The 16,295-nt window shown below is 37.0% G+C and overlaps 1 protein-coding gene across 1 annotated transcript in view; it reads right to left on the minus strand.

Moving 5' to 3' along the window:
* Positions 1-16,295, minus strand: part of LOC128031545 (ribosomal protein S6 kinase alpha-1-like) — a 32,940-nt gene that overhangs the window by 13,868 nt on the left and 2,777 nt on the right. Inside the window, exon 2 of the mRNA XM_052619856.1 lies at positions 4,137-4,181. Coding sequence (XP_052475816.1) covers positions 4,137-4,181 — 45 coding nt within the window. The remainder of the gene's footprint in view (positions 1-4,136; positions 4,182-16,295) is intronic.

The raw sequence follows: 16,295 nt of genomic DNA on the forward strand, positions 1-16,295 counted from the left end.
AAGACAATTATGGCACCAAAACAAAAGACAAAGAAAAATAACTTTAACGATAATGAACGTGAGGTTTTGCTGTCAGAGGTGGAAGCCAGGAAAAATTTTTTGTTATTTAAAAGTGTATCCACTGGCATAACGGGCATAGGTAAAAAGGAAGCATGGGTTATAACACAGGCTTGGAGATAAGGTGGTATAGGGTGAGAGTGGTTGGTGATGTGGCTTAGGTGTGGTTCCAGTGAGTTGCATAAATCAATGAGGACTTCTCTGTGCAACCTAATGCGACTGAACAGCCATTCGTCACTCTCCGCGAACATATCTGTGCGCTCTCTAAAGACGCGCTCTCTCCTTAGAGCACGCGCCGCGATGTCTTCAAGCAGTACCAAGTGTGCCATGCCTCTAAACACTAGATGAGACACATTAATCAGCGTTTATATAAGGATAGATCAGGTGATTATTGTTTGGACCTCTAATATAATATAATATAATATAATATAATATATATATATATATATATATATATATATATATATATATATATATATATATATATATATATATAAATAATTGGAACTGTAATTATAATTTATCAATAACATCTAATTATATAGGGTTCTTAACACATGCTTATAAGGCCCCCGTTTGTACATGATTATTGCGTACGTGTGGTATAAGTTGTTCTTGAATCTTTTCGTACATTTAGAATAAATTTTAGTACGAAAGTTTTTGATGAATCATGATTTATTCGTGAAAACGTCCGTACGCACATTTCACGCAAAAATCTGTGCCTACGCATATTTAGTGAATGAGACCCAATGTTTCCTTTGCTCCTACATTTCCAAGAGGTGTGCGCGATGCATACGTCTTCCATCTTCCACTTGCACATCTTCCGTGTCCCACAGTCAGCAGAAGTAAGAAAAAAAGTGTTTATTAGATTTGAAATCTGGATATTTATCTTGCAAAAACACATGGATTCGCTCCAGGGGGCCATTATTCACCCCCAGAGCTAGTGTTGTCAAAAGACCCGGTACTTCGGTACCAAGCAGGTACTAAAAAAATGAAAATGTGACAGTACCAGGTGGTACCCGTGGTACCGAGGACCCGTGGTACCGAGGACCCGGTCAACCCGGTTCTTGACGCATACAGCGCTATGATTTCTGCGAAGCAGAAAACACAGACAGAATCTCAAAATCCAGCCTTGACAATGAAACTTACATTTTAATATGGACAGTCACTGAATTTGTCAAAGTTAGCATAAATTAATCAAATAAAATCTCTGTATGGACCAGTATCTGTAAATGTTAAGCCGCAAAAATGGGTTGAAATATGAATCCTGCATGTTCTGCGTGTCTCTGTGTGAATTAATGAATGGTTTGTTTACTACATAGACTGAAGCGCGTGCCGCTTGCATTCATTTCAGCATCTGCCGTCTCAATGAGGACAGAAATATATAAACATCACCAGAATTGTTCCGAGTCACTTCACAAGTATTTTAACCATTTCTATTGAGTAAAACCAGTGTCAAAATAAAAGTAGCCCATCAAAATAAAAGTTCATTATTACATAAAGGCATTGTGCTAGAAATATTACTATTATTTAGTAGAATGTATGTGATACTGCTACTACTGTTGTAAAAAATTATAAAACTTTATTTTTTAAATAAATAAATCACACAATATTCCATGTTTACATTTTAATAGCAAATCCCCTTTATCAAAAAAAATGAATGTTTACATTTCATTAATTAAAAGACAAATTAAATTTGGGTGAAACTTGTTTACGGTTTTTCATAATTATATTACTTGTAGAAAAACCTGAAACATAATTGTAAATAAATATAAAGAAAGTTACTGGTTTTATTTTTAGTGATACATTTTTTTTTTTTTAAGAATATTTTTATGTTTTGCTTTGGTACCGAAAATAGAACCGAGAACCCTGGATTTTTACGGGTATCGGTACCGTATACTGAAATTTTGGTACCGTGACAACACTACCCAGAATCATGTGAGGTACATTTTATTACAGATTCGCACACTTTATTTCATGTCTTCTGAACTGTTTACAACAAACCCAATTATTCCCTTGGAAGAGCAAGGACAATTTTCAACATAACTTTGATTGGATTATTCTGAAAGAGGAAAGTCACATACACCAAGGATGATTCCAGGGCTGAGAAGAAGATATACAAATTTTCATTCTCGGGTGAAATAACCTTTTAAAGCTGAAGCACATAATTTTTGCACCATTGCTATCACTAAATAATGATGTTTTTAAACAGGTTTCCAGGAACACCAGATAGTCCCGCCCCCAAACTAACGCTATTGGTTGAGCCAAAGCTGCTGTGTCAGGCTAGTCTGGATGTTCATACACAGCAAAAGTGTATATACTTCTCATTGTTTCACATGCTGTACATCAGGACATTTTAAACTGGGATAGGAAAGTACTTTAACATTAATAAATATATACTTGAGCTTAAACAAGGGCAAATAATATCAAGACACTGGATAGAAAAAAAAAAACATTGAGCGAGAGTGAAAAAAAGGGCGACCGGGTTCACCTCATTAGCTGTACCTGTTCTTTTTTCATAATTGATCTCATCCATCCACCCCTTCAACACTTGTTCCCACTCAAAAACCATTTTATTACACTTAGACATGATGTTCCCATATAAGAGAGGACAGGATGCTTCAAAATAACTGCATGAAGAGACTAAAGACAAAGCCCTCAACAGTCAGACATCCATCCATTTACCCACATGTCAAGAACAGTAAGAACATGTCAGTGTTCACAGTAAATCTGCCATAATATGACATAATATGCCTGGTTTTGCTTGCGTTTTGCCTCAGATCCAATAGCTGGATTGTCCCTGTCCTTTTAAACAGATTGACACTGCTGTATTTATGATGACCATAGATCACATCCAAGTTCGTCACCAGTTAAAAGACTGGATTTAAACCTAATGTACAGGACTTATAAACAGTGATAGGAAGCTTAGAATTTTCATCTTACTGGCTCTTTAACTTTTATAAAGAATATCTCTTTGGGTTTGAGACTTCAGTCTTTGCAACTTTACAGATCTTCTTTATGCACCAAGAACTTGTAACACTCCAGAGAGAAAGGAAACCCTTTTTTTGCTGTTGTAGTCGAACAATGCTTTAAAATAAAGCTTTGCAACATCCTAACACCACCATGTTAATCCTAAAAACATTAATTACACTTAACACAATTTAGGTAAAGAAAAAACAGGAAATACAACCACTTAAAGTACTACAGTGTCATATTCAACCAAAAGCAGATTATTATAAGTATAATAATAAGTTGATCACTGATTGGCTATAGTCTTGACTAAGTAAATTCTATGCATAATATTTACATGATATAAAAACATTCCCTGACAACAAAAACTCCTAAACTTTTGTTTAAGTGAGGTTATTTTGTTTTTGGACAGATTAAATTGAAGGCTATGAGTAATCAAACTCCTGTAGACACACAAAGATGCCTTATAGAGTCTCTGAGCCAGAACTCTATAGACTGAATTCTTCTTAGCCCTTGTTCCACTGATTGTTTCAGAAAGCTGTCAATATCCTCCAGACACTCTACTGAGACAGAAGCGGCTCTGTGGTCTCTTGAATACAGCACTCACAATATTGGCTCAAACATGAGATCACAAATCAAATCTAAAACAGCAGTAGGACTCAAATTCACCACACATCATCAAGAATGGCCCCATGACCAGTGTGAGAAAGTCAGGGGCAGCTGCCCTTTCCATTTGATGTATTTTTATACAGTACAGACATTCTTCTGATATGTACTGAACATAGTTATTGGATTGCTATAGTAATGATTTAAAAACAACCCCAAGGGGAAGTTACCCAGGGACCGAAATTGCGAGAAATTAAGAGCATCAGTTGTAATGTAAAGACAAACCGATAATGTTTCACGTAATATCATATAGCCTATTGTTTCATGACAAACATGAAGATTTTAAATAAAACATGTGTTGCTAAAAAAGTTATTCAACACACATTTGTTGGAGAACTACGGACACAACCAGCAGAAAAAAAAAATGGATACTGATGGATAAACAAGAGAAAAAAAGAAATCGGTCCCGATAACTATATGATATGTGGTCAGCTGGGTCCTACCTTATCAGCTGAAGTGACCCCATCCTCAGTGGTGCTCTGCCCATTCTGAAAGAGAATTAGAAAGAGATTTCTGTATAAATGTATATGCAGTACTAGTTTGGTTACAACAACTTTTTCTTTACTACTTTTCATAATTAAGAATAATAGTCATCAAAAATATGAAACAATGCAAATACAAAAACAATGTATTAAAATTTCACAGTAACCACAAAACTTCATGAGGTGCCATGTGAGAATAGTTTTAAATGATTTAATTTTTCTTCAACATCAAGTTTAACTCCATTAATTTGTTAAACCTAATTTAGTTGTATGCAAAATAATTGCAATCACTTAGCCTTCAGAGTAGGTTCAGGGAATGCTTACAGCTGGATCCTCTGGCTTATTATCATGAGAACTGCCACAACACGAGTGTGCACATGTGTGCATGCATGTGCTTGAAGGCTCACAGCAGTGGTCTCAAAATCAAATAAGTGTGTTATGCCTATATGACATAATCAATGGCTCTCGGGGCATTTAAACAGGCTTGATTCCTAATATACACTCACACACGTTCTGCTCACAAGCTTCAGATTTAATTCCATAAAATAGATTCCACTGTACAGCACTAAAAAGACATTGATTATTTATGTATTGTTTATACCATACTTTTACTAGGTTAATAATTAACTAGGTTTTAAAGATTTTACACTGTACATGTAAAACCCTGTGTTAAAGTCACCATAAAATCTAAACTGACAATTCTTATGGAAAACACTGCAAAATATTGTTTTAATGGCCTTAAATAGTCTGAAATACACAACAGAATTCATTCTGAACAGTGCAAACAATAAGTGCATTTTCTATTATGGTTCAAGATGGTATGGTATGGTTCTGAAAAAAAAATATACAATATAACTTTGCATAATGCTTTAGTATTTAATAATGAAGTAGGTTTTTATTGGTTGACGGTTGCTAACAAAAAGAACAACTTTAACCAAGGTTTTAAGTGTAAAAAGTCATACAGAGGACTAAAAATAATACTGAGCTCATATCCTCATCAGAGAACTGTACTGATGGGCAGCCGCCATTAAGTCACTTAAAATAAAAAAAAAATCGAAATACTTTCTAAATACTAAATACTGAAGCTTTCTCCTTCTTTCCAAAGCGCTCAGGCAGTTGCGCCCCTGAGGCGTCTGCCGTTGCTAAGCAACCACTATGGCTCTCTCTATGAAGACGCAAAAATATTTCAGCAAAGGATAAACGGAATTGCAGCACTAAAAATCGCTTGCAGTAGCTCTGCTACTAAAATTATTTCAAAATGGCAATCCATATACAGCTATGGTCAGCTGTTCCTTCATCTTGGCTGATATGGTACCTTTTTTTTATGCGGGGGGGGGGGGGGCGTAGATATTATATATTCGAATACATTGCCTGATATTTGATATTCATTCGAATTAAATTTTTCTCAAAAGTGGCAGCCTTATAATACACAATGAAGTCTTTTTTTTGGCAGTCTCTATTCCTTATAAACATTTAAACACTTATAGACAAAGAGAGAATGTGTGTGCTGTTTATTCCTTTACTGAATATGTAGAATTACCAGCATGGATTTCTGCAGTTCAAACCGTGAATTCTCTCAAAAAAACGGAAGAAAAATACACAATCACATCCTACACAGGCTATTGCTTTCGATTTCATTCAATACAGAACCTTGAGCAAGAAGAGAAGGAAATGAAAGAGACAAAAATAAAAAGAATTGGAGGAAGGAAGAAAACACGTCTAGCTGCTCAGAAAAAAAAAAAAACATAAAACGGGAAAAAGATTAAGGATTCCTCACATGCGAAGTCAGAGCCTTATTTATTCATGCCGACTTCGGATCGATTCACTCAAGTGTTCTGGAAGTTATGAAGACTTATCTTAGAAAAACTCCAGTTTACTGTCAATGTCACTTTTGATGACACAGAGGTCCAAGTAAAGAAGTCTCCTTGGTAACTGGAAAGACCTTCAGACATTGTCTCCAAATTGTGAATTGAGTTTTCTGACCATCCACAATACACTTATAAAAATAACAACAACAACAAACAAAACAAAAAAAAAACATCCACAATTGTATCCACAGAAGCTGTGGACTTGCATTTTATGAAACACCAAGGAGCATTATTTCAGCTAAAAATCTTTACTCTTTAACTGCAGAAAAAAATATTGTATGGCCTGAGGGTAAAATATCAACAAAGCATTTGTACATGTAAAGTATGTGTTTCCTTGCAGGCTTTTATCTCAGGAGGTTATAAGGAAAGATGGAATTGAACTGAAACTGTGGTTGACTGATATTGTTTTTTGACAGCTGATGCTGATATCCTATAAACCTATAATATAGCCTATAATATATGTATGTGTGCGTGTATATAATAATAATAATAATAATAATAATAAAAATAATAATAATAATAATAATATTATTACGATTATATAGGTGATATAGGGCTGGGCGATATATCTGACGATATGATCATGCGCTCCTTGTCAGTAAATCCAGTTCCGTGATTACCGCTAAATCACCATCACCTGATTTGAAAGACTCCAGTCTCTGGGACCCTGATTTTCAAAGGAAATGCAAAATTAACTTTCATCAAAAAACATAACTTTGGACCACTCAACAACAGTCTAGTCCTTTTTTTAAGCGAGATGCATTTCTCACAGAGACACATAGTGATCCGTACAATCCCTTGAACTGAGCGAAAATCCAGAAATTGGCACAGCTGACAGCCCCTCCATTATGTTCAATGCCAACGAACCAACATGGAAGGAAATCCAGGAGGTAGAAAAAAAAAGCAAGGGCTGCGTCAGCCCCAGGCCCCAGCTGTATACCCTAAAGGGTGTATAACAAATGTCCAAATCTCCTCCACCGCTTCTGGAAGCTGCTTAAAAGGGTCTGGAAGAAAGTGTCTGATCCATCGAGCTGGTAGAAGGCTGAAGGCTGCTTTGTTCCTAAAGAGGAAGGCTCAGTGTGTATTGGCCGATTCAGAACCATCTCTTTGCTCAGCACGGAGTGCAAGATCTTCTTTCTCAGTGGTGGCAAAGAGAATGTCCACATACATGATCGATAGACGACACTACAACATCCCAGATCATATGTCTACTGATGGCTTCATCACATCATCTCCTCTCCACCAGTAAGCTGGTGTGTGGTGGGCGTTCTGGCGCAATATGGCTGCCGTCGCATCATCCAGGTGGATGCTGCAAACTGGTGGTGGATGAGGAGATACCCCCTGTCTATGTAAAGCGCTTTGAGTGTCTAGAAAAGCGCTATATAAATGTAAAGAATTATTATTATTATTATTAATTATTATATCAGGGCAATAATCAGCACCTACCTGGGGGGAATCCAGCTTCGCTTTTAGACAAAGGACTTCATCACTCAGTGGCAGCACCTTGGAAGAGGGATTGTCACAGGGTGTACAGTATCCCCTATCCTGTTTTATCATGGGCATAAACCTTATCATCAAGGCAGGAGAAAAGGAAACCAGAGGCCCAAAGATGGACTCAAGGATCAGGCAACCCGCTCTTAGAGGTTACATGGATGATCTTACAAATCTTAAAGTCTTACAAATCTTAAAGTCCCCACTGGATGCAACAAATGCCTCGTTTATAATGGGTTTTAATTTTTTTGTCTCTGTGCTCCGGGACACACAGCATCACAGTATATTAAGGGGCATAACATTTCCGTCACACGCTTGAGGTATTCAGCCAATCACAATGCACTGGATAGCTGGCCAATCAGAGCACACCTCACTTTTCAGAGCGATGAGCTTTGTCAAAATCAAAGCGTTTCATAAAGGCGGGGCATAGAGTAGGAACAATAATGTACAGTCTGTGGTAAATGTTTATTTTTTCAACTGAAACTGCATAAAGCCATTTCATTACACCAAATAATGTTCTTTTTAGCAACATCATATGACCCCTTTAACAGTTTGACTGATTATTAGACAAGTCTTCTATCCTTATTAGACCAAGTGTGCTGCACAAGTCCTGAAAAGTGAAGCCAAAACGTTTTGATAACCCCCAGGTGGCTGGACCCAGTATAGGTCATAAACACCACCCCCTCCATATAATCTAATTGGAACGTGAGACAACAGAACAATTAAATTACCCTTCAAATTAATTTATTTTTTGTAGCTCTTATCATGCTGATCTAAGTTTAAGGGTTCTTTGTTTGAAGTTCACTTTTCTACAAAGGAAGGAAGTGATGATCTATCTTTTTACAGTCTATTAGACAGAACTGTTAAACAGCGAGAACAAACAATAAAGAGAACGAATGTGAGCGCTGTGTGCACATGCACTGCAATTTTCAGCGCCGTCAAAATAAAAGTCCCGCCTCCAACACATCAGCCAAACAATCAAATTTATATAGACCTTGGTGATTTATCTGTTGTCCATTAGTGAAAACACAACATAACAGATCAGGGCCTCTGGTCACATGTGGCCATGAAACTTTTTCCCGACAATGTGATGCAAATGAAAGTGCTAAAAGAGTAATCTGCAACAAAATTACATTATTATCGCTCTCATAATGAGACCCTGTTACAGAAATAGCTTGCAAGTAATTGGGACTAAACTGTTCCTCAAAGAGGTGAGAGGATGTATGACTGAGTGTGGGTTTGAGAGAGGGAAAAAAAGATGTGAATGGAATTAAAAGGTCATTTTAAAACAGACGATTTATGGAATCAAATTGTAAAGGGTTGTTTGACCAAAAAATGCTGGATGATCAACAGCAACTCTGCAGCACCCTTAGACTAAAGAAAACTCATCTTGACTATAGTTGAAGAGAATAAACTACTTTTTTCTAGCCCTGAAGGAACCTATATCAAAATTCAGACCTGTCCCTATGTGTGACATACTTCCTCATAATGTGACTGACTGGTAGATAAAGTGGGAGTTGAGTTTCTAGATCCTTCTTATAGAAGCAGATTAGTCTCAAATATAATTCACGCAAAAAACACGATTCACACATGCGTAGACAATTTCACATGCATGAAACCTAATTCACGTACAAACAAAAAAAAATCATGTGCGTGAAATAAAATGTATATTCACAAAAAGCAATTCACAAGCGCAAAATAAAATTATATATTTATAAAATACATTTCACAAATCCAAAAAACGATTTGTAGATATACAACTGTGCACAAAAACCTTTGAATGTTTAAAATGTATGAGTGTCTGAATGTACAAATCGTCATTTACTACGAATCCACTCAGATTTTTGTGGGTGTGTTTTTGAGACTTTCCTGGCAGAGCTCTCTTCCCATGTGGGTCTGTCGTACTCTTAAGCCAATCAGATGCGATCTTACCATTCAACCAATCATATCATAAGACACTGATAGTGCATTCAAGGAGCACGATTCTGCGCACCTTTTGCGCAATATGGATTAATTCGAACGGAAATTAAGCCTTTACATCAGTAATCCATCATGGTGAATGAAGAAAGGGAAGCACGGGTAAGAGTTTAGTTTATTTCATAAAAGTCTGAGTTTACACATTTTATCGTTTACACATTCAATCAAGACAGTTTTTCTAGTTAGAAAACTAGTTAGAAAAAAATACAGTTGTAACAGGACAGTTACAGTAATTACAAATTAAACTACAATCAGGATAGTAAAAAGAAAGACCTGTAAAGACAAAAGTAAAATTTTGAGAGTTGTGAAATTATAATTCTAAATAATCTTGTTTTATAAATTGATGTCTGTTAGGTCAGTGTGTACTTTATTACAGTAATTTAAAACATGTAGCCTAGTCATTGTTAACCACTACGTTGAAGCAATGTAGTTCGATCAAGATAAACAACATCAGATAATTTGTAAATAATAACTTAATGATATGATTGGTTGAATGGTAAGATCGCATCTGATTGGCTTAAGAGTACGACAGACCACATGGGAAGAGAGATCTGCCAGGAAAGTCTCAAAAACACACACACACACAAATCCGAGTGGATTCGTAGTAAATGACGATTTGTACATTCAGACGCTCGTACATTTTAAACATTCATAGGTTTTGGTGCACAGTTGTATATCTACAAATTGGTGTTTTGCATTTGTGAAATGTATTTTATAAATATATAATTTTATTTTGCGCATGTGAATTGCTTTTTTTGAATATATATGTTTTTTTTTCACGCACGTGCATTAGGTTTCATGCATGTGAAATTGTCTACGCATGTGTGAATCGTGTTTTTTGCGTGAATTATATTTGAGACTAATCTGCTTCCTTACCTTCTGAAGTCCCAGAGTAGGTCATACCGTTCAGCAGGAGGAACACGCAACTAGTCCATTAAATCTCACTTTTAGCCTACAGATCAGGTGATGCAGTCGACTGGGACACACCGATGATATTGGAAGAGAGAGGAAAGGAGCAATTTAGGGGAAAGCAATGTAAAAGTTAAAAATAAATACATTTATAAAGGAAATATATATGTATATAAAAGGAAGAGTATTTTAAAATGAACAAATAAAAGTAAATAGGCCTAAATAAACATTTCAATAGACGAAGGAAAAAAAACAGTATGAATCACAAATGTCAACTTGACTCAGGCATTTGACATGCACACAGAACATTTGTGTCTGTTTCAATGTCAAACCTGACAAGTGTGTAAGGGTGCATGGTAAACAGTTATACGAGGCTGAACAACTATGAATGTGACACATCAATGACGAAGGTCTGACAGAACATGAATGCCCTGGTTAAAAGAAAAGAAACAGACAGCAGGAGTGATGGGGAAGTAGAAAATGTAGACAGAGAAATAAAGGGAAAGGAAGACAAAGAAATCACAGATGAATCAAATCATGAATGGAACCCCAAACGACTCATTAAAACTCTGTGAGGAATTAAAGATAAATGTTTATAATGCTTTCAAAGAGTGAGACTGATGTTCACAGGTGGCAGCAGGGATTTAAAAAGAGAAGACAGGAGGAAATTCAGCTTTTTTTTTATTTTTCATTAAGACAGGGTTCCGGACCCTGCATATTCCCGGACCATCGTGCACTGCTATGCCTTCTCATGTTTCAAACTGCTGCACAAACTGACCACTGAGACCGGAAACACACAGTTTGAAAATCTGATATTCCCCAGAAACATAATGCTGGAAGCAAGTGGCACTGTGTGTGTGGTATTTACAAAGGAAATGCAAGAGCAAGAAAGCAAGTAGGACAAATCTGACTGATTCTTTTAGAACTCATGAAGGAAAATGAAAGCATCTAGAGCAGAGAATGTCTGTCTGATCAATATACAAGAATCCAGGAACACAATGTTTGAATTCTGTTTTTTGGCTCCATCTCACTTCAAAGCTCACAGCTTGGCTTGTTGGACACAGTCAAACTGGCTCTTCCAAGTGAAACATAACCTCTCCCTGTGGAACAGACTGGGCCACATACGCTATGATATACCATCGACAAACTTCCAGCAAATCTGGGAAGCTCCTGGGTTCACAGGAATAAATTTCCGGAGATGGAGTGAGAACAGAACTTGTGACTCCTAGAGCTTACAGAACGCCTGTCCTTTAATGGAAGCATATAGCCTCAAATGCATTCCTTTGTTCTCCAACATATAATTTCCAAAGGGTTGGAAGTCCTTGCTGAACAAGCTCCAGGTTCCATGTAACTGCAGGCTTTTAAAATAATGATATCAGTCATCTTTGTGTGCAGTATGTATGATTACAAACACACATTATTGCTGAACCCCAGAGAGCAAGGCAGCCAACAAAGAGGTGAACAGCAGGTGATTTGAACAAAACCAAAAAAAGAATTAACTCACACACCTGTAGCAAAAGGCTTGGATATAGAGTCCAAAATTAGCCATGTACTCACAATGTAACAAATAAGACTTTGTTGATTAAATAAAACAGTTGCCAACCAGTCAACCTGTAACTACATAAGAAACTGCAATATAGCTAATGCATGCCTAAAACTGAACTGTAACAATGAGAATGTAATACTTGCATACATAAACTACAGAAAACCTCATTGACTCAACTCATTGATTACTGTATTTTTCGGACTATAAGTCGCACCTGAGTATGAGTCGCATCAGTCCAAATATACGTCATGACGAGGAAAAATATATATATAAGTCGCACTGGACTATAAGTCGCATTCATTTAGAACCAAGAGAAAACATTACCGTCTCCAGCCGCAAGAGGGTGCTCTATGTTTTCAGTGTAGGCTACAGGAGCACTGAGCAGCATAGAGCGCCATCTGGCGGCTGTAGACGATAATGTTTTCTCTTGGTTATTTTTGTCTTAGTTTATTTCTCTTGGTTCATGTCAAATTAATTTTGATAAATAAGTTGCACCTGACTACAAGTCGCAGGACCTGCCAAACTATGAAAAAAAGTGTGACTTATAGTCCGGAAAATACGGTATATGTTTTTTTTCCTTCAGAACTTTATATGGCAGCAGATAAACAGGCATCTTAAAATTCCACACAATGTGTGTTTAGAGGCCCTTTATGCATTGCTAGTAAAATTAATACAAATCAAGCGTTTTTTTACCTAGTTGCATTCTGTACGTAGTACTTACTTGCCCTAGTCTACATGAAAAAGGACTTTACGGTCTTGTGGTACTTGCTGAAATGCTGTAAAGCAAGATTCTAATCAGCACAGTTATTCTGCAAAATGTCTAAGGCCCCGTACACACGGAGACGGAGCTTACCCCAATCCGTTTTTTTTTTTCCTCGTCTCAAGAAATATCCGCGTCCACACGAAACCGCATAATGATGTAGTATACATGCCAGACCACTATGTGGCGCTGTAATTCTGCCACAGAGATGCACTAAAAACAGAGAAGAAGACTTGGACTATGCTCATAAACCTTGCGCGTGGTACACAAACGAACATGGAACAATACATTTATTAATCAGTGTTAATGTTAGTTAATAAAAAGACAATCGTTCAGTGTTTGTTCATGTTTTTGTTGCTGTTACATGACGTAGAGGTGTCTGACTAGGGGGGAGACGTGGGCTGATGACGTCATCGTTTCAGAAAATATACGGATTAGCCGTCCAGACGAAAACGCAAAGACGGCGTTTTCAAATGTATCCACTTCTGGGACCCGGTTTTAAAAAATAGCGGTTTCACCTTGCGAAAACGACGGATCTGTGTGGACGAAACGCCTATCCGATTAAAAATGTGTGCGTATTCACAGAAACGCGTCTCCGTGTGGACGGGGCCTAAATATAGACTAATTTCTTCTCAGATCTGCAGAAAGAATTTCTTTAACAGGTCTGAGAAGTACTGCAAATGTTTCTGCAGCGAACCTGCTGTCACCAGATTGGTGAACCCATTAAAGGGGTGAGCAACCAGAAGGCAAAGGAGAAAGTAGGTTAATTTAAGATTAAAATTGAACAGATTACGATACCAGAAACAAAAGACTGAAAAACACATCTCTCTTGTAGCGATTCTCAAGAGATCAGCATTCGTCTGAGAGCAAGATGAGAAATGAAATCCTCTTTCTTCCATTCCCACTAATCATGGACATCACAGCAGGCCATATTGTCTCAGCTTGCCCTGTAGTTATAAATTGGCCTTCAGCCGAAGTTGCTGGAGCAAATTCCAGTGCTGTACAAGGCAAAGGGCTGAAAGTTTACTGTAGTACAACACTGAACTAAAGCAGAAGTTTAGCTCTCAGAGCTGTTAGCACTGTGGTCTGTGATAAAAAGATATGATTCCTCAAACCAGCTTATCTGAATATCTTTGCAAATCAAAATGAAATGTAAACCTTTTGAAGAAGAAAAACATCTCACTGTATGAAAGCTAAACCTTACAGAAGATCATCTTATACTCAGAGGTGTCAAGTAACGAAGTACAAATACTTCGTTACTGTACTTAAGTAGAAATTTGGGGTATCTATACTTTACTTGAGTAATTATTTTTCAGCCGACTTTTTACTTCTACTCCTTACATTTTCACGCAAGTATCTGTACTTTCTACTCCTTACATTTAAAAAAATAGCTTCGTTACTGCTATTTCATACCAGATTGTTATCGTTCAGAGAGAGAGAAAGAAAAAAAACCTATCCAGATAAATCGCGCCATCAGGATGGAGTGAATTTGATTGTGGTTGGATGAGAAGTATACACATATACCATTCCGACACCCTATTGGTCCATACGCGATCCATCACACCTGCACATGACACAAGTCACATCACACTGCATAGACAGTTTTGGGTTCGTTTATCAAAAAATATATTTCTTAAAAGTAGGTTGGAACCAGTAGTATCCGATCACCTCAGAGTCAGTCCGCTTAAATTTCAAATGAAACCGGCGTCAGTCCGGTCTCCTCCCGTCTTTCAGCGCGCTCTTCAATCCGCCGACCACGGTGGAGCAGCGCGAGCTCAAACAGAGACAGAGGACACAAGGTGTGTGTTTACCGATATATTGTTAGAATATCTGTATCTGTGAAGTTCTTTGTCATAAATACAGTTTACAAAAGGTCACGATCAGTCGGTTTCTCATCTAGTGTAAAGTTTTCGCTTGTCACCGCTAATCACGAAACAGCTGTTTCCTTACACTTATTTAAATATACTTCATTTAATCATACGTACATACACTACTGTGCGAAAGTCTTCACTTAAAAGAATGGTGTTCGGCCAGTTATTTATATATGTTCTACTGACACATTGCAGCAAAAGATATAAATAACTGGCTTAAAACCCTTTTTTGGGGTGAAAACACTTTCTTTTCCATAAGACTTTTGCACAGTACTGTATTTTAAAAACGAGATTGTTGCTACTTTATAAAGAATGAGCATACAGTCATTCACAGAACTGATTTAAGACAGTGACAGACAGCACTCATCTTAACTAAATATCAGAGTGAGTGACAGAGATACAGTAGAAACATTATGTGTACTTTTGTATTAAATAATGACCCAGATTGTGAAATACATTTATTAGCCTTAGATTAAGGGAAGCACAACTTGGGAAATGAGAGCATCCAAGGTGAAAGCTATGGATTTATTTTAAATATTTGTAATGTTCTTTAATGTTATCCATAGTTTTTTTTGTAGTTCTTTTTTTTTTTAAGTATCGGTTCAGGCACGTTGATGCGCCAGTACCATTTTAAAAGTATCGAAAAGGCACTGGACCCTACTTAAAAGTTATTATTTATTTCTCACTACTGGCTCATTTGCCAAATGGGTGCTTTCTCTTCGTCCTCCACAAATTAAGCTACTGTAGGTAGTTGGGTTGTGAGACGTTTTAATAAATTATCGTTTGCGATTAATGACGCAAATGACAATGTTGTGATATCTAGGCTATAGAGCATCACAGTCCCACCCACAGCTGGTGCCGGAACTAAAAATTCAATGCAATTTCTGCATTGACATTTGGGGTATAAGCCATTAAAACGTAACCATACATGGTAAACTTAAAACCAGCTACGGCTGTACTAAGCAACAGTATATGCTCATATAAACGTAAAAAGATCATGGGGGCACTAACCTTGTTTTGATCTAAATGCCTTTTATTCGCTATGTCTTGGCTAAGTACTTCATTACCCACAATCCTGAACAATCCCACAATCCCACAGTGATGCATCTGATTGGTGGAGCTCGTATAACCGTCTGGTTAAACCCCTTGAAGGTCCGTGAAGACTGAAGATCATTAATAAAAAAATAAAATAAAATAAAAACCTGTATTGCGTTTTTGCACGGTAGACTTATCAGTGCAATCATGATCTCCTTGGCTGCCATTGAGAGTTTTGCAGGGAGGTTGGTAACTTTAGTTAGCATTATCGTCCACTTTAGCTAGGCTACTGTAGCCTCCATATGAAATGAGTCATATCAAGCATTTTATAATGCCACTGTCAAAACAATATTTAGCCTAGACATACCTTTTTGTGCATTTACTGAACATTTGTGTAATGGCAACGACATGTGTTGACAACTGAGCAGTGATTGCAGTCAGATACAAAGCACTGCACCATTGCTGACGTTATCGTTAACCACTTTCACACACGCACACAATATAAAATACACGATGATAAAATAAAAATCAATACACAATACATATATAAAACACTATTTATTTACACGATTAATACTGAAAGAACTGCTATTACTGCACATTCACTATATAAAATAAAATTCACTGGAGGAAAAAGTTTGCGCGAGCGGCCGTCATCAGATT

This window comes from Carassius gibelio, chromosome A17, assembly GCF_023724105.1.
Source record: "Carassius gibelio isolate Cgi1373 ecotype wild population from Czech Republic chromosome A17, carGib1.2-hapl.c, whole genome shotgun sequence".
In the NCBI taxonomy this organism is placed as follows: Eukaryota; Metazoa; Chordata; class Actinopteri; order Cypriniformes; family Cyprinidae; genus Carassius; species Carassius gibelio.